The 25,312-nt window shown below is 38.9% G+C and overlaps 1 protein-coding gene across 1 annotated transcript in view; it reads right to left on the bottom strand.

Annotated features, from left to right (window-relative positions):
- SH2D4B (SH2 domain containing 4B) overlaps positions 1 to 25,312 on the bottom strand; it is a 234,345-nt gene that overhangs the window by 57,797 nt on the left and 151,236 nt on the right. Inside the window, exons 4-5 of the mRNA XM_053692068.1 lie at positions 18,349 to 18,496; positions 2,989 to 3,199 (exon numbers count right to left, since the gene is read on the bottom strand). Coding sequence (XP_053548043.1) covers positions 2,989 to 3,199; positions 18,349 to 18,496 — 359 coding nt within the window. The remainder of the gene's footprint in view (positions 1 to 2,988; positions 3,200 to 18,348; positions 18,497 to 25,312) is intronic.

Raw genomic sequence — 25,312 nt, 5'->3', positions numbered from 1 at the left:
TCCATACCGCAGATCCCCTTACGTCAATTGCGTATCCTATCTTTTCAATGGGATCTTTCTAACGCTGGTATTTAGAGTCGTGGCTGAAGTGAGCGTTAGAAATCTAACGACAAAACTCCAGCCGCAGCAAAAAGCCAGGAGTTAAGAGCTTTCTGGGCTAACGCCGATTCCATCAGCCAATCAGAATTTTCCTACCTTAATTCCGATTGGCTGATAGAGTCCTATCAGCCAATCGGAATTTGAGGGACGCCATCTTGGATGACGTCCCTTAAAGGAACAGTCATTCTGTGTTAGGACGTTGGAAGAAGAGGATGGATCCGCGCCGGAGGTCTTGAAGATGGAGCCGCTCGTCGTCGGATGGAAGAAGATAGAAGATGCCGCTTGGATGAAGATGTCTACCGGTCCGGATCTCCTCTTCTGCCCGGATAGGATGAAGACTTCTGCCCGATGATGGACTTCTTCAGCCGGATCATGGACATCTTCAGCCCCTGCTTGGGCTTGGATGAAGACTTCGGAGCCTGGACCGATCAGTGATACCCGGCGTGGTGAAGATAAGGTAGGAAGATCTTCAGGGGCTTAGTGTTAGGTTTATTTAAGAGGGGTTTGGGTTAGATTAGGGGTATGTGGGTGGTGGATTGTAATGTTGGGGGGGTATTGTATGTTTTTTTTTACAGGCAAAAGAGCTGAATTCTTTGGGGCATGCCCCGCAAAAGGCCCTTTTAAGGGCTGGTAAGGTAAAAGAGCTTTTCTATTTGTATTTTAGAATAGGGTAGGCCCTTTTTTTATTTTGGGGGGCTTTGTTATTTTATTAGGGGGCTAAGAGTAGGTGTAATTAGCTTAAAATTGTTGTAAGATTTTTCTAATGTTTGTAAATATTTTTTTATTTTTTGTAACAGCTCTTTTTTTATTTTTTGTACTTTAGTTAGTTTATGTAATTGTATTTATTTGTAGATATTTTATTTCATTAATTTAGTGTAGTGTTAGGTTTAATTAGGATTTATTTTACAGGTAATTTTGTAATTATTTTAACTAGGTAGCTATTAAATAGTTATTAACTATTTAATAGCTATTGTACCTGGTTAACATAAATACAAAGTTACCTGTAAAATAAATATTAATCCTAAAATAGCTACAATATAATTATAATTTATATTGTAGCTATATTAGGGTTTATTTTACAGGTAAGTATTTAGCTTTAAATAGTAATAATTTATTTAATAAGATTTATTTTATTTCGTTAGATTAAATTATATTTAATTTAGGGGGGTGTTAGGGTTAGACTTAGCTTTAGGGGTTAATACATTTATTAGAGTAGTGGTGAGGTCCGGTCGGCAGATTAGGGGGTTAATAATTGTAGGTAGGTAGCGGCGACGTTGGGGGGGCAGATTAGGGGTTAATAAATATAATATAGGGGTCGGCGGTGTTAGGGGCAGCAGATTAGGGGTACATAGGGATAACGTAGGTTGCGGCGGTGTATGGAGCGGCAGATTAGGGGTTAAAAAAAATATGCAGGTGTCAGCGATAGCGGGGGCGGCAGATTTGGGGTTAATAAGTGTAAGGTTAGGGGTGTTTAGACTTGGGGTACATGTTAGGGTGTTAGGTGCAGACTTAGGAAGTGTTTCCCCATAGGAAACAATGGGGCTGCGTTAGGAGCTGAACGCTGCTTTTTTGCAGGTGTTAGGGTTTTTTTCAGCTCAAACTGCCCCATTGTTTCCTATGGGGGAATCGTGCACGAGCACGTTTTTGAAGCTGGCTGCGTCCGTAAGCACCGCTGGTATTGAGAGTTGCAGTGGCGGTAAATTATGATCTACGCTCCCTTTTTGGAGCCTAACGCAGCCATTCTGTGAACTCTCAATACCAGCGGTATTTAAAAGGTGCGGGGGAAAAAAAGCCAGCGTTAGCTACGCGGGTCGTTACCGACAAAACTCTAAATCTAGGTAATTTTTTCATTGCATTATTTAGATAGAGCATGTGATTTTAAATAATGGTCTAATTTACTTCTAGTATCAAATTTCTTTGTTCTCTTGGTAATTTTTGGTGAAAAGCAGGGATGTAAGCTCAGGAGTGTGCACGTGTCTGGAGCACTATATGGCAGCAGTTTTGTAAGAATTTTAACTATTTGCAAGAGCACTAGATAGCTGCACTATTTCCTAGCATGAAGATCTCCATATGTCTACCTAGGTAGCTCTTCAACAAAGAATACCATGGAAATGAAGAAAATTTGATAATAGAAGTAAATTGGAAACATTTTTAAAACAGTCTGCTCTGTCTGAATCACAAAAGAAATGTTTTAGGTTTCATATTCCTATAACCCCCTTAATGGTCTTTCTATGGTGGTTGCTTTTTTCATAGTGCGGTCTCACCACCAGCGGCGAGACTGCACTATTTTTAGAAGCCAGCAGGAGGGAGGGTGTAAGAGCGCGCAGTATAAAAAACAAACTATTACTTAACGACCAGCGACGTACAGGGTACGTTGCAGTCATTAAGGTGTTAAATAATATAAAAAGATTCCCTGGTGTAAGAGATTTAAGGGACAGTGTACACCAATTTTCATATAACTCTATGTAATAGACACTACTATAAAAATCCAGTATAAAAACTTCTATTAACTTACTTAGAAGCAGTTTAGCACTGTTGATGAGGATAGGCTGGGACACCCAGGCAAAGGGGCTTGGAAAGCAGGAAAAGCAGACCCCCCCCCCCCCCCCCGCATATGAAAAGACAGAATATACAAACAGGAGCAAGCAGGAATCGAAAAACTTCAGTTTACATCTGATACTTTGGGGCTTGGCTAGGATTCTGAAAATCAGCACAATGTTATTAAAATATAAGCAAAACTATGCAATGTTACAAAAAATACTCCCAGATGGGCAATATAAATAGATCATCTACCAAACATTTATGCAAAGAAAATTCTAGTGTTTAATGTCCCTTTAAGTGGATGATTTTTAAATGCAGGGAACAATATATAGCAAATACTTAACTTACACAATTGGCACCTTGCTTTTGACATTTGGAGATATCTTGGTGTTTTCCTGGCTGCTTTCATTTCTGATGTTTAGACTGCTGATCTGAAACAAGTTACTCAGTCCAGCCACCTTTCCCTTCTGAATGGCCCTAAGTGATAAACGGTGATATTCAGCTCGCGCACGGCGTGCCTTGCACTTTCTCTCTTCGTCTGCAGCCTTTGATTTGCACACTAAAAAAGATCCAACAATCCAAGAGAAATGTTTAATTATAATAAATGTTTAGATTTTGTTTTCTTTCACATTCAGATCACACTGTATAGTTTGGTAGCTTGATAAAAATGAATAAAAGGGACAGAAATATAAAAAAAAAATTAAACTTCCATGACTCAGGTAGAGCATGCATCTTTACGCAACTTTGCAATGTACGTCTATTCTCATGTTTACTTTGTTCGTTTGGTGTCCCTTGTTGAAGAGTAAACTTGGTGGACTCAGAAGCAGCGACGCTCTGAACACATCTGCTGAGTTAATGGCAAAAGGCATATATGTGCAGCCACCAATCACCAGAGTCTGCCTAGGTATGCTCTTCAACACAGGATACCAAGAGAACAAATCAAATTTCAGAGTAGAAGACAATTGGAAATTGGATTAAAGTTGTGTGTTCTGTCTTAAACAAAGTTTCACTTTCTCTTTATTGTCCATTTAATCTGCTAGGCACACCTGCAATGGCCTGGTTACTAATCACCATGCTATTGATTTTCCTTTTGTATCTGCTCCTTTTTTAACCCCTTACAGGTGTTGGTTAGTGAAGCTTTGAATCTACATATTGGGCATCACCATTTTGGAGCTTAAATGTTTATGCACTCTGTGGCAGAAGTGGTGCTTATTACAGAACAGCAAACAGTTTGACAGCTATATTATTTGCTTTGGCTTAGCATGCACCCTACACAGTAGGAGCTTTACATTTTTGCTACCGCTGCATATATATTCGGATTCAATTTTCATTTAGAATATTTAAGGAAATTAGTTTCTCTGAATATTCGGTGGGTGGACTATTCGGTATTTATTTTGTTTAAAACGAAACAAATACTGATTTTTTGTTCTGGAGAGCATGAAGAGTGCACTAAGGTAAGTATTAACCCCTTAAAAAAAAAATAAAGTAAACAAATTAATGCTGACGGTTTTTGTCTGTATTTTTTTGTTTTCTTTCATTTTATTTGCGCATTCAGGGCTAGATTACAATTTGATCGCAAAATATCACTTCCACGGAAGCAATATCTGCACTCAACTAAGTAATACCAGCTCAAACAAATGTGCACTTGTATTACAATTGAGGTGCAATGTGAATGAGACCTACCGTTTGCATTGCAAGGAAGCATTGCACTCACAAGACCTCACTTCCATAGGATTCAATGGAAGCATCGTTCTCATGCCGTCACACACGGCATGAGAACTAGCGCAGCAAAGGGGGTAAGTTGCGGAGCGATGTGCAGCAGATTGTAAATATATATGTATATGAATAAATACATATATATTTATGTATTAATATGTGTATATATATATATATATATATATATATATATATATATATATATATATATATATATACGTATTTAACCCTTTAGTGACAGGGTGAAAGTGCCTACATCGGAACACCTGTTCCGATGTAGACAAATTGAAACTACGCGATCGTGCATACGATCGCGAGATTTCAATTATTGGATCACATCTGGGGGGCGTCCCTACAACCCTAGGAATGCCCTCCAGACCGCGATCAAGTCCTAGAAGCACAGAAGGCTTCAGGACAGCCGTTTGTTATGACGTTCTATTCCGTCATAATGGCTTTAAAGCCCAGTGTAATTATGACGGAATAGAACGGCATAACGGCGTTAAAAGGTTAAGCATATACATATATATATATTTACAGGGAACACACAGTTCCCCATAGACCACAATGTTAAGACACTTTTTTGCGCCGTTTGTTTTCTAACACCCCACACCCCACGTGCAAATGTTCCTGTCTATGGGCGAGCAATTAATTTTCACTCCACTTGTAATCTACTCCTCATTCAGATATTCGTTTAGTAAAAATGAAATGAAAATCAGATTTTCATTACGAATGTGCATTTGTACTAAAAACGAATACACATCTCTAATATATATGCTCGCCTTCTGTCACAGGGGGTGATATCTAAGCGTGCTCGTCCAGCACATGTAGAAGGAGGAAAGACAATAGCAGGCTTAATAGAACACATATGAGACATACAGAAATAGGACAGTCTCTTACACCCTTGGAAGCAGAACAGACAGCTGACATACAGGGTATGTCATCGGTTGTCAAGAGGTTAATTATTGAAGATTAATTTTGACTTTCAGATTCCTTTAAAATATCATGGATACTTTAAATTGTAATGTATATGTTTAAAGGGACAGTAAGCATTCTGTAATTACAAGACATTTCTGCTGTGCTGCTACAGAATTACATATCAATCAAGTCGTAACGTTTTAAAAACACACCATTTGTCTTATTTGGTAAAGTTAAAGGGACAGTAAAGTCAAAATTAAACTTTCATGATTCAGATAGGGCATGCAATTTTACACGACTTTCCAATTTACTTTTATCATCAAATTTCCTTTGTTCTCTTAGGTATTCATTATTGAAAGCTAAACCAAGGTAGGCTCATATTCTAATTTCTAAGCCTCTTATCTCAGTGCATTTTGACAGATTTTCACAGCTAGACAGCCCTCGTTCATGTGTGTCATATAGCTTACATTGTGCTCACTCCCATGAATTTATTAGGAGTCAGCACTCATTAGCTAAAATACAAGTCTGTCAAAAGAACTGAGATAAGGGGGCAGTCTGCAGAGGCTTATATACAAGTTAATCACAGAGTTAAAAAGTATATAACTGTGTTGGCTATGGAAAGCTGGGAAATGGGTAATAAAGGGATTATCTATCTTTTTAAACAATACAAATTCTGGAGTAGACTGTCCCTTTAATTTCGTCTTTAGTCCACAGATAAAAAGGCTAGTCACAATCATAAAGTTTGTATAAAATGTGTTGTTTTGCAGTTGTTTCCCATTAAAGTCAGTTAAGGGCAGATATCTAGCAGAGTTAGCAGTGTAAAGTCAAAAGGGTGCATTAAAAGCTCTGGCATATAGAAATTGCTTGATTTTAATACAAATGACATGAACATAGGGCAAAATAAATAATAAAAATATGTGACAATGTTATGACAATTTTAAATTATGCATAGCTAAACATTTTATATAAAAATATAAAAGTGATTCCTGTCCCTTTAAATGCAAATTGCTTTTAAATTTTTATGTCAAATATGAAACCTGTAAACCAGATTTTTGTGCGCTGTTTTAACTCTACATCTTACAAATGTATTTTTAATAACCACAAGGCCTGTTTTTCAATTCTGATGCTTACTATGGTATGCTCCAGGAACTCTCAATATAGCATTCCTCCCTTAGAGCAACGCACAAGCATAAAACAGATAAATATATGGTTCGAGAAAAACCTTTGTCTTTTTGCTGAGGCTGTGTGACAAAAGGGACTATTTAATGTAAGTGATTTTAGTCATGAGACAAAGCCGTAACTGCGAAGGGTGGTGAGAAGCGAAAAAATTAATAGCCCAGCAGGTGTATAGTGAGATATAAGATTACAGATATAAGAGCAGCGGAGGAATAAATAGCCTTGAAGAGGGGAAGAATCATTTTATTATTGATGTCTGACGGTGATGGAACCCAGTTGAGGGACATTAGCAAGAGACTAACGTCAGATCAAGATCAGAAGCTAAGAATTCTCAGTAGTCAATTAGCAAAAAGATGGGGGACTGAATTAATGTCTTAGCGTTAGAATGTCCAGGTTTGAAATAAAGTATAATAATAAGTGGAAAATGAAATGGGGCGCTTTCACTTAGATTCGGTGAAGGCAAGCTTTAACCCTTTAGATGCCACACACATTGTGTTACAACCTTCTTTGTCAGCCTATTAGATCATCGAACTGGCATTAAAGGGGCATGAAACCCATTTTTTTTCCATTACACAATTTTAAACTACTTTCCAATTTACTTCTGTTATCAATATTGCTTCATTCTTTTAATTGAAGGAGCAGCAATGCACTACTGGGATCTAGATTAACACATCTGTAAGCCAATGGCAAGAGGCATATATGTGCAGCCACCAATCAGCAGCTAGTTAGCATCTCCTTAGATATTCTTTTCAACAGAGGATACTAAGAGAACCGAGCAAATTAGATAATAAAAATAAATGGGAAAGTTGTTTAAAAATCGTATGCTCTATGTGAGCCATGAAAGAAAAAAGATTGTTTTTCCTGGTCTCTTAATGTAAATGGACATATTACCCAAATGCTGAATTACTTGAAAGTGGTGCGGCATATCTGTAAAAAAGCTATGAAACTATTGAAATGGAAGATTAAAAGTAAAAAAATCATTGTTTTTGCCATTTGAATTTCATAACACAGATCACTAATCCCTACTCAAGATGCCTGTTACTAATTTGTGGTTAATACTAATGTTAAATGTCAAATTTGAATAAGAGAAAAAATATTTTGTTTAAAATTAAAACGATAATTAGGTCAAGATCAAGGGGCCTATTTATTAATGTGCAAGCGGACATGATACGATGTAGCGTATCATGTCCGCCGCACATCGATAAATATTTATCATTGCATCAACAGTTCTTGTGAACTGCTGGTGCAACGCGGCCCACTGCAGATCCGTGGCCAATCGGCCGCTAGCAGGGGGTGTCAATCAACCCGATCGTATTCAATCGGGTTGATTTCTGAGCAGGTGGATAAGTTATGGAGCAGCGGTCTTTAGGCTCGCGCGGAAACAGGGGCATCAGCTCCATACGGAGCTTGATAAATCGGCCCCTAAAAGTGAAATTAAAAAATATTAGCACTATTGAGCGCTCAAATCAATAGCACTCAGTTTACAAGTTAAAAATAAAAAGTTACCGCATTCTATGGGACAATGTACAAAACACTGATTTGGATTTTTGGATTTTGTAGAACAACACTATTTAAACTATTCCTATGTTTAACCCCTTCACGCCCTTAGGACATTCCATGCTGTCCTAATATCGATGGGCTTTAACTCCGTTAAGGATCTATCTATCTATCTATTGGGTACTTATAGAGCGCAAACTAATCACCCGTGAGGGTCTCAAGGTGCTAAGGGAAGGTAGATAGGAGGAAAGGGGGGAGGGGGGGAGGGGATGGGCGTTCAGTCGAAGAGCCAGGTTTTGAGGTCCTTTCTGAACTTTATAAAGGAGGTGGATTGTCTGAGGTGCAGCGGGAGGGTGTTCCATGTCTTTGCTGCTATGTGGGAGAAGGATCTTCCGCCCGCTGTGTCTTTGCTGATGTGGGGGATGACTGCGAGTGCTTGGTCGGCCGATCGTAGTTGTCTGGCGGGGGTGTAGAAATTTTCGCGGTGGTTTATGTATTCGGGTCCGATGTTGTGTAGGGCCTTGAACGCGTGGGTAAGGAGCTTGAAGGTGATTCTCTTGTTGATGGGGAGCCAGTGAAGGTTCCATAGGTGTCCGGTGATGTGGCATTGGAGGGGGATGTCGAGGATGAGTCTGGCTGAGCCGTTCTGGATACGTTGGAGTTTCTTTTGGAGTTTGATGGTGGAGCTGGCGTAGAGTGCATTGTCATAGTCCAACCGGCTGCTGACAAGGGCGTGGGCGACTGTTTTCCTGGTTTCGGTAGGGATCCACTTGAATATTTTTCGTAGCAGGTGGAGGATGTGGAAACATGTTGAGGTGATGGCATTGATTTGTCGGTTCATGGAGAGTGATGAGTCCAGGATGAAACCTAGATTTTGTGCGTGGTCGGTTTGGGTTGGAGGGAGACAGAGGGCTGTGGGCCACCAGGAGTCATCCCATGCGGATTTATTGGGTCCGAGGAGGAGGACTTTGGTTTTGTCTGTGTTCAGTTTGAGCCGGTTGTCATTCATCCAGGCGGCGACTGCTGTCAGGCCTTTGTGGATGTTGTTTTTGGCGGTGGTGGGATCTCGGGTGAGATGATTAACTGGGTGTCGTCAGCATAGGAGACGATGTTGAGGTCGTAGCGTCAGACGAAAGCTATGAGAGGGGCCATGTAGATGTTGAAGAGGGTGGGTCTCAGCAAAGAGCCTTGCGGTACACCACAGTTGACTGGTGTGGGTTTGGAGGAGAAGGGAGGGAGTCTGACTTTCTGGGTCCTGCCTGTGAGGAAGGAGGTGATCCATTCCAGGGCTTTGCTGCGTATGCCGGCGTCATGTAGGTGGGTGCGGAGGGTGTTGTGGTCGAAAGTGTCAAAGGCTGCTGAGAGGTCTAGGAAGATGAGGATGGCAGTTTCTCCTCGGTTGAGCATGATGCGGATGTCGTCTGTGGCGGCGAGGAAGGCGGTCTCAGTGCTGTGGTTGCTTCTGAAGCCAGATTGGGAGTGGTCCAGGGTGTGGTTGGCCTCAATGTGGTTGATAAGTTGCGAGTTGATGGACTTCTCTATGACTTTGGCAGTAGTTATTCGGGTCTGTGTGGTCGGCCGAGGGTTTCTTCAGCAGGGGTTTCAGTTCTGCATGCAGTTGAGGTAATTGAGGCTGTTTTTGGGTTGGTTAGTTGGTTGGGCTGTGGTCCGGAGGGAGGGGAAGGAGCAGTTGCGGCAGGTAAAAGGTCCAAAGGTGTTGGTCGGGGATGCGTGGTGGCAGGCGGACGATCTACCGGTGTTGAGCGCGTGGAGGGTGCTGGCGTCGTAATGGCGGCAGATTCTGGAGCCAAGGTTCATGGCATAGGGTGCGGTCTGGGTGTGGACGGGTGCTGACAGGCTTGCCTTTGGCATGCCTTCGGTGCACCAGCGGGGCGCCCGCAGCGCTCGTCTGCTGCGCGGTGGCGCAGGGAGCAGCATTAAATACAGCAGGAAGGTGGGCGGGCTGGTTAGCTGGATAGGGGTAGGTGTGAAATGAAAACAGAGCAAGCAAGATACAGTAAAATGCAAAAAAAAATACATAGGGAGGAGGGAGAGAGAACTTACTTCAATGGTGCTGGGAGCAGCATTAAATACAGCAGGAAGGTGGGCGGGCTGGTTAGCTGGATAGGGGTAGGTGTGAAATGAAAACAGAGCAAGCAAGATACAGTAAAATACAACAAAAATACATAGGGAGGAGGGAGAGAGAACTTACTTCAATGATGCTGGGAGCAGCATTAAATACAGCAGGAAGGTGGGCGGGCTGGTTAACTGGATAGGGGTAGGTGTGAAATGAAAACAGAGCAAGCAAGATACAGTAAAATACAACAAAAATACATAGGGAGGAGGGAGAGAGAACTTACTTCAATGGTGCTGGGAGCAGCGTTACAAACAGCAGGAAGGTGGGTGGGCTGGTTAGCTGGATAGGGGTAGGTGTGAAATGAAAACAGAGCAAGCAAGATACAGTAAAATACAACAAAAATACATAGGGAGGAGGGAGAGAGAACTTACTTCAATGGTGCTGGGAGCAGCATTAAATACAGCAGGAAGGTGGGCGGGCTGGTTAGCTAGATAGGGGTAGGTGTGAAATGAAAACAGAGCAAGCAAGATACAGTAAAATACAACAAAAATACATACACTGTCAGGAAAAAGGGTACGGTTGGGGTCCGTTTGTGAACACTTAGGGTACAACTGCTGTGGTTGTACCCTCAATGGATCATAATTACACCTTAAGGAACTAATATGTACCATTTAGTGGTAAATAAGGTACAAATATGTTTCCAACTGTCAAAGGGTTCATGTCTGTACCATTTAATCCCCCCCAAAAAGGTACAAAAAAAAGCACTTGTGTGACTAAAATGTTGAGGGGGGTGGGTGGTTCAAGGCTGCCAAACCCTTCAAGTCCATATCATCTGAACAGCTCAATTATTCATATTCACATAACTGACAGTCACCCAAAATGAATGCAACATACATGTTGTACAGCAAAATTATTATGTGCAATTGTTGTTGGTAATATGCAAAGCAAAAAAAATACTTAAAGAGACAGTCTACACCAGAATTGTTATTGTTTAAAAAGATGGATAATCCCTTTATTACCCATTCCCCAGTTTTGCATAACCAACAGTTATATTAATATACTTTATACCTCTGTGTGTATCTAAGCCTCTACAGACTGCCCCCTTATCTCAGTGCTTTTGACAGGCATGCAGTTTAGCCAATCAGTGCCGACTCCTAAATAACTACATGGGAGTGAGCATATTGTTATCTATATGACATACATGAACTAGTACTGTCTAACTGTGAAAAACTTTCAAAATGCTCTGAGCTAAGAGGCGGTTTTCAACGGTTTAGAAATCAGTTTGATCCTACCTAGGTTTAGCTTTTCAAAAATACCACCAAGGGAACAAAGCGAATTTAGTGATAAAAGTCAATTGGAAAGTTGTTTAAATTTTCATGCCCTATCTGAATCATGAAAGTTTAATTTTGACTAGACTGTCCCTTTAATAACCCATTATATTCAATGATAATGTGTTGCTGCTGGTTCTAAATGGCAAACAAGCACTTAACATTTTAATGTTTATATTTAGAGCATCAAGATGTTAACTCTTAAACATAAAGCAAATGTATTAACTAAAATTACAAAGAAAAAAATTTGTTTTAAACTCTATAAAATAAACGAGCTGTTTAAGAACCAGTTTTTAAAAAAATAAAATAGAATTGTAACCGTTCCCGTCACATACATGGACATTGTGTAACATGCCATAGCGCCATCTGTTGGTTGAAAGTTCCTTGACATGTGTAACACAGCTCCATCTATTGGTAGCAGGTTCATCACCAAAGTGTGTACTAGGGAAATAGACTCATTTGCATATATTTTGCATAGAGTGACAATTCAATGTATGGTTGTGAGTTTTATCGTTTATCCCTCCCCCAAATCCCCCTTCTTTTCGTTAGAGTTATATATTATTATTATATTGTTTTCTATATGTTTTCTATATATTAATGTTTTATGTGCCATGTCACCCTAAATTAAATGGGGTGTTTTTAAAGTCTAGTACAGAGTGATACAAAACATATTGAATAGTTAATTTTGGAACTGGTAGTTTATAGTGATGTGCAGTTCGGTTCTTTTGGGTGAATCGGTTCATTTCGGACGGTTTGATTAACTGAACCGGTTCATGAACCGATTCACCAGTTCACCTACTGAACATGAGGTAGAGGCTCTACCTCATGTTCAGTAGGTGAACTGTAGAGCCGCAGATTCGTTTCCTGCAGTGCTGTATGTAAATGACTCAGTGTACTGTAACTCTAATGAATCATTTAGATAACAGTACACTGATTCAAATAACAGGTCACACTCACAGCGGTTCTCAACAGACCCCTGCAATTACATTAACCCATTCAGCATCCCATGTTTGTGTGTATATATATATATATATATATATATATATATATATATATATATATAATTTGTAGCTGTTAAGTAAAAGTTAGCTTAGATATAGAGGAAGAACAACAAATTATATATATATATATATATATATATATACACACAAACATGGGATGCTGAATGGGTTCATGTAAATGCAGGGGTCTGTTGAGAACTGCTGTGAGTGTGATCTGATATTTGAATCAGTGTACTGTTAGCTAACTCGTATGCAATGAATCTGTCTGTTAACAGTACACTGAGTCGTTTGCTAACAGTTCACTTCTTTTGAATCAGTGAACTGTTAACAAACTGATTCATTGCAGACGAGTTAGCTAACAGTTCACTGATTCGACAACACTGGTAATATGATCCTAGAGTGAGATTCTGCTGTGTGATTCATTAAAGGAGGAGTTAGCAGAGCAGAACTCACTCTAGGATCGTATTATCAGGGCTGCTGATGACTCAGGAACTGAACTGTTTCAAACGAATCAGTTCAGTCTGATGTACTGATTCATTCAGTTCAGTGAAAAGATCCGGTTCAAATGAACGATTCGTTCATGAACCGGACATCACTAGTAGTTTAGCATTGCTGTAGCAGTCTATGGAATTGCTACAATTAAGTAAGCAATTTTTTTTTTTTTAAAGCTGCAATGTGGCTATTGTAATACTGTCTGAAAAAAGTACACATTGAAAGCATGTTTGAATGTTGTATGATAAATTTAATGGAACAGTATTTGTAATATTCTGTGTTGAGTACAAATTTGCCATCATGAGGTACAAAGGGCTTGACACTGGGGCAGTACCCTTAAAAGGCCAGATTTGCACCATTTTTTAAGGGTACGATCTAGTCACCAAAGGTACATATTTGCCTTTGAAAGGTACAATCTGCAAGGCTACCAATTTGTACCCATTTTAAAGGGTACAGCAGGTGTACCTTTGAGGGTACTGCCCCAGTGACAAGCTGTTGTACCCCTAAAGGTACAATTTTTGCACATTTTTTTTGACAGTGTAGGGAGGAGGGAGAGAGATGGCATGGAACGTCCTGCCTTACTCAGCATCCTGCAGTTTCCCCCTTTTGATGAAGTTAAGAATCGGCCTGGGGTGGATTCCTAGCAGCGTAGGCAGTCCCCCATGATCCGATGCGTGTGTGTGGTGAGGGGGTATATATATTTGTATGTGTGTATATATATATATAAATATATATGTGTGTGTACGTATATGTGCATACACATATATAAACACCATTGAGCCCTTCCCAGTCCAAAAACTTGTTATATACCATATCCTTTTAAAACATACATTTTTATATATATATATATATATATATATATATATATATATTACTGATAATATGTATATATGAGTGTAATACTTTATTTTAATGTTTTATATGTGTTTTATTAAATGTTAAATTTTATTATAGTTTTATTCCAGCCCTATCACTTTACTTCACGTCTTCAGTCATACTACGGCCTAGATTTAGAGTTCGGCGGTAAAAGGGCTGTTAACGCTCCGCGGGTTTTTTTCTGGCCGCACCATAAATTTAACTCTGGTATCGAGAGTTCAAACAAATGCTGCGTTAGGCTCCAAAAAAGGAGCGTAGAGCATTTTTACCGCAAATGCAACTCTCGATACCAGAGTTGCTTACGGACGCGGCCGGCCTCAAAAACGTGCTCGTGCACGATTCTCCCATAGGAAACAATGGGGCTGTTTGAGCTGAAAAAAAACCTAACACCTGGAAAAAAGCAGCGTTCAGCTCCTAACGCAGCCCCATTGTTTCCTATGGGGAAACACTTCCTACGTCTGCACCTAACACCCTAACATGTACCCCGAGTCTAAACACCCCTAACCTTACACTTATTAACTCCTAATCTGCCGCCCCCGCTATCGCTGACCCCTGCATTACACTTTTAACCCCTAATCTGCCGCTCCGTAAACCGCCGCCACCTACGTTATCCCTATGTACCCCTAATCTGCTGCCCTAACATCGCCGACCCCTATGTTATATTTATTAACCCCTAATCTGCCCCCCACAACGTCGCCGACACCTGCCTACACTTATTAACCCCTAATCTGCCGAGCGGACCTGAGCGCTACTATAATAAAGTTATTAACCCCTAATCCGCCTCACTAACCCTATCATAAATAGTATTAACCCCTAATCTGCCCTCCCTAACATCGCCGACACCTACCTTCAATTATTAACCCCTAATCTGCCGACCGGAGCTCACCGCTATTCTAATAAATGTATTAACCCCTAAAGCTAAGTCTAACCCTAACACTAACACCCCCCTAAGTTAAATATAATTTTTATCTAACGAAATAAATTAACTCTTATTAAATAAATGATTCCTATTTAAAGCTAAATACTTACCTGTAAAATAAATCCTAATATAGCTACAATATAAATTATAATTATATTATAGCTATTTTAGGATTAATATTTATTTTACAGGCAACTTTGTAATTATTTTAACCAGGTACAATAGCTATTAAATAGTTAAGAACTATTTAATAGTTACCTAGTTAAAATAATAACAAATTTACCTGTAAAATAAATCCTAACCTAAGATATAATTAAACCTAACACTACCCTATCAATAAAATAATTAAATAAACTACCTACAATTACCTACAATTAACCTAACACTACACTATCAATAAATTAATTAAACACAATTGCTACAAATAAATAAAATTAAATAAACTATCTAAAGTACAAAAAATAAAAAAGAACTAAGTTACAGAAAATAATAAAATATTTACAAACATAAGAAAAATATTACAACAATTTTAAACTAATTACACCTACTCTAAGCCCCCTAATAAAATAACAAAGCCCCCCAAAATAAAAAATTCACTACCCTATTCTAAAATACAAATATTACAAGCTCTTTTACCTTACCAGCCCTGAACAGGGCCCTTTGCGGGGCATGCCCCAAGAATTTCAGCTCTTTTGCCTGTAAAAAAAAACATACAATACCCCCCCCCCCCCAACATTACAACCCACCACCCACATACCCCTAATCTAACCCAAACCCCCCTTAAATAAACCTAACACTACCCCCCTGATGATCTTCCTACCTTGTCTTCACCATGCCAGGTTCACCGATCCGTCCTGGCTCCAAGATCTTCATCCAACCCAAGCGGGGGCTAGACATCCACTGAAGAAGTCCAGAAGAGGGTCCAAAGTCTTCCTCCTATCCGGCAAGAAGAGGACATCCGGACCGGCAAACATCTTCTCCAAGCGGCATCTTCTATCTTCTTCCATCCGATGACGACCGGCTCCATCTTGAAGACCTCCAGCGCGGATCCATCCTCTTCTTCCGACGACTAGACGACGAATGACGGTTCCTTTAAGGGACGTCATCCAAGATGGCGTCCCTCGAATTCCGATTGGCTGATAGGATTCTATCAGCCAATCGGAATTAAGGTAGGAATTTTCTGATTGGCTGATGGAATCAGCCAATCAGAATCAAGTTCAATCCGATTGGCTGATCCAATCAGCCAATCAGATTGAGCTCGCATTCTATTGGCTGATCGGAACAGCCAATAGAATGCGAGCTCAATCTGATTGGCTGATTGGATCAGCCAATCGGATTGAACTATATTCTGATTGGCTGATTCCATCAGCCAATCAGAAAATTCCTACCTTAATTCCGATTGGCTGATAGAATCCTATCAGCCAATCGGAATTCGAGGGACGCCATCTTGGATGACGTCCCTTAAAGGAACCGTCATTCGTCGTCTAGTCGTCGGAAGAAGAGGATGGATCCGCGCTGGAGGTCTTCAAGATGGAGCCGGTCGTCATCGGATGGAAGAAGATAGAAGATGCCGCTTGGAGAAGATGTTTGCCGGTCCGGATGTCCTCTTCTTGCCGGATAGGAGGAAGACTTTGGACCCTCTTCTGGACTTCTTCAGTGGATGTCTAGCCCCCGCTTGGGTTGGATGAAGATCTTGGAGCCAGGACGGATCGGTGAACCTGGCATGGTGAAGACAAGGTAGGAAGATCATCAGGGGGGTAGTGTTAGGTTTATTTAAGGGGGGTTTGGGTTAGATTAGGGGTATGTGGGTGGTGGGTTGTAATGTTGGGGGGGGGTATTGTATGTTTTTTTTTACAGGCAAAAGAGCTGAAATTCTTGGGGCATGCCCCGCAAAGGGCCCTGTTCAGGGCTGGTAAGGTAAAAGAGCTTGTAATATTTGTATTTTAGAATAGGGTAGGGAATTTTTTATTTTGGGGGGCTTTGTTATTTTATTAGGGGGCTTAGAGTAGGTGTAATTAGTTTAAAATTGTTGTAATATTTTTCTTATCTTTGTAAATATTTTATTATTTTCTGTAACTTAGTTCTTTTTTATTTTTTGTACTTTAGATAGTTTATTTAATTTATTTATTTGTAGCAATTGTGTTTAATTAATTTATTGATAGTGTAGTGTTAGGTTAATTGTAGGTAATTGTAGGTAGTTTATTTAATTATTTTATTGATAGGGTAGTGTTAGGTTTAATTATATCTTAGGTTAGGATTTATTTTACAGGTAAATTTGTTATTATTTTAACTAGGTAACTATTAAATAGTTCTTAACTATTTAATAGCTATTGTACCTGGTTAAAATAATTACAAAGTTGCCTGTAAAATAAATATTAATCCTAAAATAGCTATAATATAATTATAAATTATATTGTAGCTATATTAGGATTTATTTTACAGGTAAGTATTTAGCTTTAAATAGGAATTATTTATTTAATAAGAGTTAATTTATTTCGTTAGATAAAAATTATATTTAACTTAGGGGGGTGTTAGTGTTAGGGTTAGACTTAGCTTTAGGGGTTAATACATTTATTAGAATAGCGGTGAGCTCCGATCGGAAGATTAGGGGTTAATAATTGAAGGTAGGTGTCGGCGATGTTAGGGAGGGCAGATTAGGGGTTAATACTATTTATGATAGGGTTAGTGAGGCGGATTAGGGGTTAATAACTTTATTATAGTAGCGCTCAGGTCCGCTCGGCAGATTAGGGGTTAATAAGTGTAGGTAGGTGTCGGCGACGTTGTGGGGGGCAGATTAGGGGTTAATAAATATAACATAGGGGTCGGCGATGTTAGGGGTAGCAGATTAGGGGTACATAAGTATAACGTAGGTGGCGGCGATTTGCGGTCGGAAGATTAGGGGTTAATTATTTTAAGTAGCTTGCGGCGACGTTGTGGGGGGCAAGTTAGGGGTTAATAGATATAATACAGGGGTCGGCGGTGTTAGGGGCAGCAGATTAGGGGTACATAAGTATAACGTAGGTGGCGGTCGGCAGATTAGGGGTTAAAATTTTTAATCGAGTGGCGGCGATGTGGGGGGACCTCGGTTTAGGGGTACATAGGTAGTTTATGGGTGTTAGTGTACTTTAGGGTACAGTAGTTAAGAGCTTTATAAACCGGCGTTAGCCAGAAAGCTCTTAACTCCTGCTATTTTCAGGCGGCTGGAATCTTGTCGTTAGAGCTCTAACGCTCACTGCAGAAACGACTCTAAATACCGGCGTTAGGAAGATCCCATTGAAAAGATAGGCTACGCAAATGGCGTAGGGGGATCTGCGGTATGGAAAAGTCGCGGCTGTAAAGTGAGCGTTAGACCCTTTAATCACTGACTCTAAATACCAGCGGTAGCCCAAAACCAGCGTTAGGAGCCTCTAACGCTGGTTTTGACGGCTACCGCCGAACTCTAAATCTAGCCGTACATTTTTTAGCTCTGATAAACACATAACCCACAATTTGTAATTTGAGTGATATTTAGCACAGTCACGCTATCCATTGAAAGTATAGGGTGCGCTAAAGAGACACTGGATACACTAAACATTCTTTGGAATTTCTGTTTTACCATAGACTTGTAATACCAGACAGTGCGCTATTTTTAACCCGGGAACGCTACATTTGTAATTTAGGTCTTAGTTTCTTACAAGTCTCAAATCTGTGAAAATGATTTCTGTCACTTACATTGTTTTTGCCATTCTACGTCTTCGTTCTCGTTGGGTTGGCTATGTTGCTGAGCTATTTTAAGGCTGAGGTACAGCTCCTTTGCTCGTATCTCTTCACGCTGGCGAATTTGCTCTTCACCCCTCCTCCTCTCCTCTTCTTCTATTTTCTGGCCAAAATGGAAATTAATTAAACTAAACACCAGTGATCCGTAATGCAGACATTGTTATTAAATACATCATTCAAACTTTGTGCTTAAATATTTTGATTGCCTTTTTGTATCCATTTGAATTCATTTTAGAGTTTAGATTTAAACATTGAGATAGTTTTACTGAAACACCACTACTTCTCAAATGATCTTATCATCTAAGATAGACAGATAGATAGAAAGATAGCTGATTGATTGATATATATATATATATATATATATATATATATATATATATATATAGATAGATATAGATATAGATATAGATATAGATAGATAGCTAGATAGATAGATAGATAGATGATAGATAGATAGATAGATAGATAGATAGATAGATAGATAAACAGATAGTATTATACTTTGTAAGGTAATTTATTTTTTGAAAGCATATATAGTGCACCCTTTACTTTCACTGGAGAGAGAAAAGTGACAGTAGGGTGCATGTTTTGCGTATATTGCAAGTAAAATATTTAAGTGCAGCTCAGCTGCACCAGTTGACAACAGAATTGTTTTGACAAGAACATTTCTAAATCATCATTGAATAGTGTAAATTTAAACTTTCACAGTCTGTCCTTCCTGTTTGTAAATGCGAGATCATGTTCGAAATTCACTGAGCTTCAATTTGCCTATCTTTTTCTTTCAGTGGGTGTAAATGTTTGCAATTGTAATACATTTTCATGTCTGTTTTCTTATGGAAAGTCTCAGTAATTAGAAATAAGTTAGGAATTAAACCTCAACAACAACAACAAAAAAAAGAGGAAAAAGTATTTTTGACAATGTTAACCAGCTCATGTCATGCAATCTAAAAAAACTATATTGCAATATTTAAAGGGACATGAAACCCCAAAAAAATATTTCTTGGTATAGGGGCCGATTTATTAAGTGTAGGGCAGACATCGATAAATACCGAAGGCATATGCTGTCGGCATTAAGCATTGCACAAGCATTTCATGTGAAATGTTTGTGCAATGCCGCCCCCTGCAGCCTGCACATTCGTAGCCAATTGGCTGCTAGCAGGGGGTGTCAATCATCCCGATCATATCTGATCAGGCTGATTGCTGTCCGCCGCTTCAGAGGTAGCGGATGAGTTAATGAGCAGCCTGAAGGCTCGCGCGGAAACAGCTACATTTGCAGCTTCTTAAAAAGAGCTTCTTAGAAAGAGCATGCAAATTTAACCAACTTTCCAATTTACTTCTGTTATCTAATTTGCTTTATTCTCTTGCTATCCTTTGTTGAAAAGGATATCTAAATAGGCTCATCAGCTGCTGATTGGTGGCTGCACATAGATGCCTCGTGTCATTGGCTCTCCCATGTGCATTGCTATTTCATCAACAAAGGATAGTTAAAGAATGAAGCAAATTAGATAATAGAAGTAAATTGGAATGTTGTTTAAAATTGTATTCTCTATCTGAATCATAAAAGAAAAATTTTGGGTTTCATGTCCCTTTAAATATTTCCGTTTTGATATTTTTGGGGGAAACCCTGAAAAGGGACTAAGGGATTAGTAAAAGGGGGTTTGCAATGCAATGGAAAGGCAGTGTGGCAAATATTACTAAAAATTACATTTCCTTTATTATTCGCCCCTATTAGCCACTGATATACACTTTGCAAATAACGGCAAGCTTGTATTGTGTTATTAAATGAAGTTTTTAGCAGACTCCTACATAGAGGAATATATCTAGCTATTTTAAGTAAATTAGAAATAAAAGTAAAATTATATTAACCAATTTGCTAGCTTCATACTTTTTTCTTTTTCACATGGTAAATAGAAATACATTTGCCTATAGGGACTAGGTGTGTGCGTTTCAGAGGCACGTTCAAGATTTTTTCACCTACAGTTCAGCTTAATATACAGAATTCAAAAAAACTCTACTGCCCCGTTAAGTAATTAATCTGGCGGTCAGACATCACCTTCTCAAAGCTAAGGTGTCTTTTCTTGTATTGCATATGTTAGAGGGAGTTTATTTTTTTTCTAATTAGTTTGTTCTTCATGGTTTGTAATGACTTTCACAGTGGAACTTGGCACTGAGAAGTAAACAAATACAAAATAGATGCAGCTGTATTAGTTACATTACTTCCCAACATTTGCTGGCTACTTTCCAGAATGTTGGGCTTAAAGTATCTATGGGCAGCGGCCCAACCTCATTTTTGACCACACTCACAACCTCATTTTTGACCTCACCCCTCCTGCAGGAGGGGTGAGGTCACACACATATAGGTTGTGAGTGTGCTATGGGCATGTCTGGACTGGATGTGGGAGGTCTCGACCCTTCCCATAACACCAGGACACAGAGAGGCTATACCTCCCAACCAGTGACAATAACGCAGGATGTGGGAAAGTTGGGAGGTTTATGATTATAATGTACTCTCCTTTTCTTTAAAGGGACAGTCTACATTAGAATTTGTATTGTTTAAAAAGATAGATAATCCCTTTATTTCCCATTCCCCAGTTTTGCATAACCAACACTGTTATAGAAATACATGTTTTACCTCTGTGATTACCTTGTATCTAAGCCTCTGCAGACTGCCCCCTTATTTCAGTTCTTTTGACAGACTTGCATTTTAGCCAATCACTGCTGAATCCTAGGTAACTCCACAGGCGCGAGAACAATGTCATTTATATGGCGCATATGACATAAGTCCTTGAGCTGTGAAAAACTGTCAAATTCATTCAGATAAGAGGCAGCCTTCAAGGGCTTAGAAATTAGCATATGAGCCTAAATAAGTTTAGATTTCAACTAAAAACACCAAGAAAACAAAGCAAATTTGATGATAAAAGTATATTGGAAAGTTGTTTAAAATGACATGCCCTATCTAAATCATGAAAGTTTGATTCTGACTAGACTGTCCCTTTAAATTGGTTAATATAAGTATTGTAGTGTCTGTAATATACCCTACCTACCCTTATTCTACTTATTTGTCTATGTATTATAATGTACCCCAATTAATGTAATGTGCTTAGTATAGAGCATTGTAATTTGTTGTCACTCACTTTATTAATATGGCATATTTTATTTCTATTGCATATAGGTCATATTTTATTTCTATTGCATATAGGTCATTTTGTTTGTAAAATGTTGACACCTAGAAGATTTAGTTATAATATGATACATGATATTTGTAAAATAATTTGTCTAATCATAAATGTTTTAAAAAATGATTCTTTTGAAGTTTAGAAAACTTATTTTTCTTGTACAGTGAAAAAATAATATATTATATAAACAGTAAGGTTTTCTTTCACATAACTTGTAATAGATTTTGTCTCAATTGTTGCAAAATAACCATCAGGTTTTCCAGGCTGATTATTTATCTTTTTATGAAAGAAATATCTAAATATGATTTTTTTTTTTTTCTTAACGTGATGGTAAATTGTGGACTCTAAGGCCTAGATTTAGAGTTCGGCGGTAGCCGTCAAAACCAGCGTTAGAGGCTCCTAACGCGGGTTTTTTACGCACTCCGGTATTTAGAGTTTATTTACCGCGACTCAAAATACACCTAACGCTCAACTTTCTACCGCCACCTCAGACCCAGTAGTAAACATATACCGCACAAAAAAACATCCACGAATCACAAAACAAATATTACACAAAGTACACTTACACTCATACAAACACAACACTATCTTTATTTTTCGGAATTGTTATTTTTTCTTTAAAATACAAAGGATTAAAGTTGCGAGATCTCGGGTGTTTGAAAAAAATCCACACAAATCCATTTTCCCATTGACTTACATGGACATACGGGAAAAGACCCTCATATACCTACATCTAACGAATAACATTATCACAAACATACACTCATCGATGCATACAAACAATATACACCACATTACATACACAAAATATTTATTTATTACAAAAAGAACACGATTTAGTTACTTTTTCACACAAGCTCATGACGTCACTCACTTTACGAGGAAAACCAGTCTTAGAAAAAAAAATATAGAAATCTTTGGAGCCTCCATTGACTTCTATTGGGAAGACGTGCTCGTGCACGCGAAACCCTCATTTCCCTAACGCACGCAAATAGCGTAGACGGAAAAACTCCAAATACCAGCGCTAGAAAATACATGCTTTTATGCGTTAGACCCAGCTATGATAAATAGATCAAGAAATGACTATTTCCCTATGGTGGATTTATGTTTTTTAATATTAAATATTCACCACACCATAAATATTTTTAACACTTTTAGATTACATCAACTACAAATCCCCATCACTAGTAACACATTATTATTTCAATAAAATTACATTTACAATTAAAATAAAATTCAATACACATTTCTGGATTCACAAACACTACACAATGGGAAACATCTCTCATTTACCTTTATTATTGCATTTCTGTTATTCAACTCATATGCTTGCAGCAACTGCATATCTACATAGGCTTAACACATGATCACTCATGGATGCACATACATTACTTTTAACATTCACTCATACATGTGCATTCAAATGATGGGGGAAAAACACATTACATTCTCTCGAGGAATCACAAAACACAACATATGGATTTTACTGTACTTTTAACATCATGATTCCATCACCAGAAACCATTAGGAATTACCTACAACAAGAACATCATTACACCAGATTACAGATGTCACTTTATGGGAAGGAACAACAATGCCAGACCGCTATATAGAAGTCAGCATATGTGGGACACAATCACAATATATACGTACATGTACATAACACGCATCACCCATCACGCAACCACAAAGCACACATTTAGATTTTATTCAGCACACAATAACAATGTAGCACAATACAACAACACAATGAGGATTTCACAACTACATAGGCAGGTTAATAATATCATGACGTCATTACAAGATTCAACCATACACATCACAGATTCACCACTGTACCGCCCCTTTAGGAACTTTAACACTCAATACTACAATACAACATATACGTAAAACACACTTTTGAACAGCATTATTATGGAGATTTCAATGGGACAATTCAGAAATATTGTCAGATCGCACATCAATTATATATATAATACTACAGATGGCAGCCGGAAGTTATTCAGTATTCGTGCAATTTTTATGGGACGCATACAATATCGTCAGATCGAAAATCACTTATATATATAATACTACAGATGACAGACGGGAAGTTCGGAATTATTATTGCGATTTTAAAGGGACGCGTACAATATTCACATCTCGGCAATCACTTATATATACAATACTACAGATGACAGCCGGAAGTTATTCAGTATTAGTGCGATTTGAAAGGGACGCGTACAATATTCACATCTCGGCAATCACTTATATATACAATACTACAGATGACAGCCGGAAGTTATTCAGTATTAGTGCGATTTGAAAGGGACGCGTACAATATTCACATCTCGGCAATCACTTATATATACAATACTACAGATGACAGCCGGAAGTTATTCAGTATTAGTGCCATTTGAAAGGGACGCATACAATATTGACATCTCGGCAATCACTTATATATACAATACTACAGATGACAGCCGGAAGTTATTCAGTATTAGTGCCATTTGAAAGGGACGCATACAATATTGACAGCTCGGCAATCACTTATATATACAATACTACAGATGGCAGACGGGAATTTCGGAATTATTATTGCGATTTGAAAGGGACGCGTACAATATATTACAGCTCGGCAATCACTTATATATACAATACTACAGATGGCAGACGGGAAGTTCGGAATTATTATTGCGATTTTAAAGGGACGCGTACAATATTGACAGCTCGGCAATCACTTATATATATAATACTACAGATGGCAGACGGGAAGTTCTGAATTATTATTGCGATTTTAAAGGGACGCATACAATATTGACAGCTCGGCAATAACTTATATATACAATCCTACAGATGGCAGATGTTCCTTTATCATTTACAAACAATATTGCAGCAACATTGATCGATCACATTCGATGCACATTATACACAACTATGCACTTTCATTCATGTTAGCCTGGACGTGTGCTTGTTACTATAACATCGCGTTTAGGAAATATTGATTACGCATATGAACAAACATTACAAACATGCACTGTATGTGTGATATTTGACACTTTCACATTGAGAATCATTGTTTGAAACTAACATTTCAGCAAACAACAAATAAACGCCCACTGTGAAAGCATTCGCGCCGCTCACATACAAACAGGTGAATACAATCAGCAATCATTACAAACTCACTACCATTGGACTAATTGTACTATAAATCCCCCAAACAACATGGCCAATGCATCACTTGTGATCCACATCAGATCAAGTGCTTACCTTGTTACGCTGTTTTGAAAGATGGATGACGATGACATGGTAGACGCTGCTGGTGGTGCTATTGGCGAACTAGCTGTTGGTCGAATCAGGCAGCCTCGGCGGCTCAGACCGAGACGAAGGGGTCGTCTGGTTCGAGGTCCTCGTGTCTACAGGGTGAGACCCACCTTGGAAAACATGAGTGACTTTGAGGTTTTTGATAAGTATCGGCTCGATCGCGAACAGCTCATTGGCCTTTACGAGCTTCTTAAACCTCATTTGGAGCCACGTATACAAATAAGGACTGCTGTTCCCCCCATGAGTAAGATGCTAAGCTGTCTATACGTCCTGGCCTCCGGGAGTTTTCAATCCGGAGAACTGTACATGCATGGCCTGGCTCAAGGTACATTCTCTGGGGTGTTTGATAACTTTCTGAACGCCATGGTACGTATCAGTAAGCAATACATAGGATTCCCACAGAATGATGGTGATTGGAGGCGCCTGAAGCGGGAATTCTT

Source organism: Bombina bombina, chromosome 9, assembly GCF_027579735.1.
Source record: "Bombina bombina isolate aBomBom1 chromosome 9, aBomBom1.pri, whole genome shotgun sequence".
NCBI lineage: Eukaryota > Metazoa > Chordata > Amphibia > Anura > Bombinatoridae > Bombina > Bombina bombina.
Note: the sequence above shows the minus strand (reverse complement) of the source record. Positions and strands in the feature narration are given on the sequence as shown.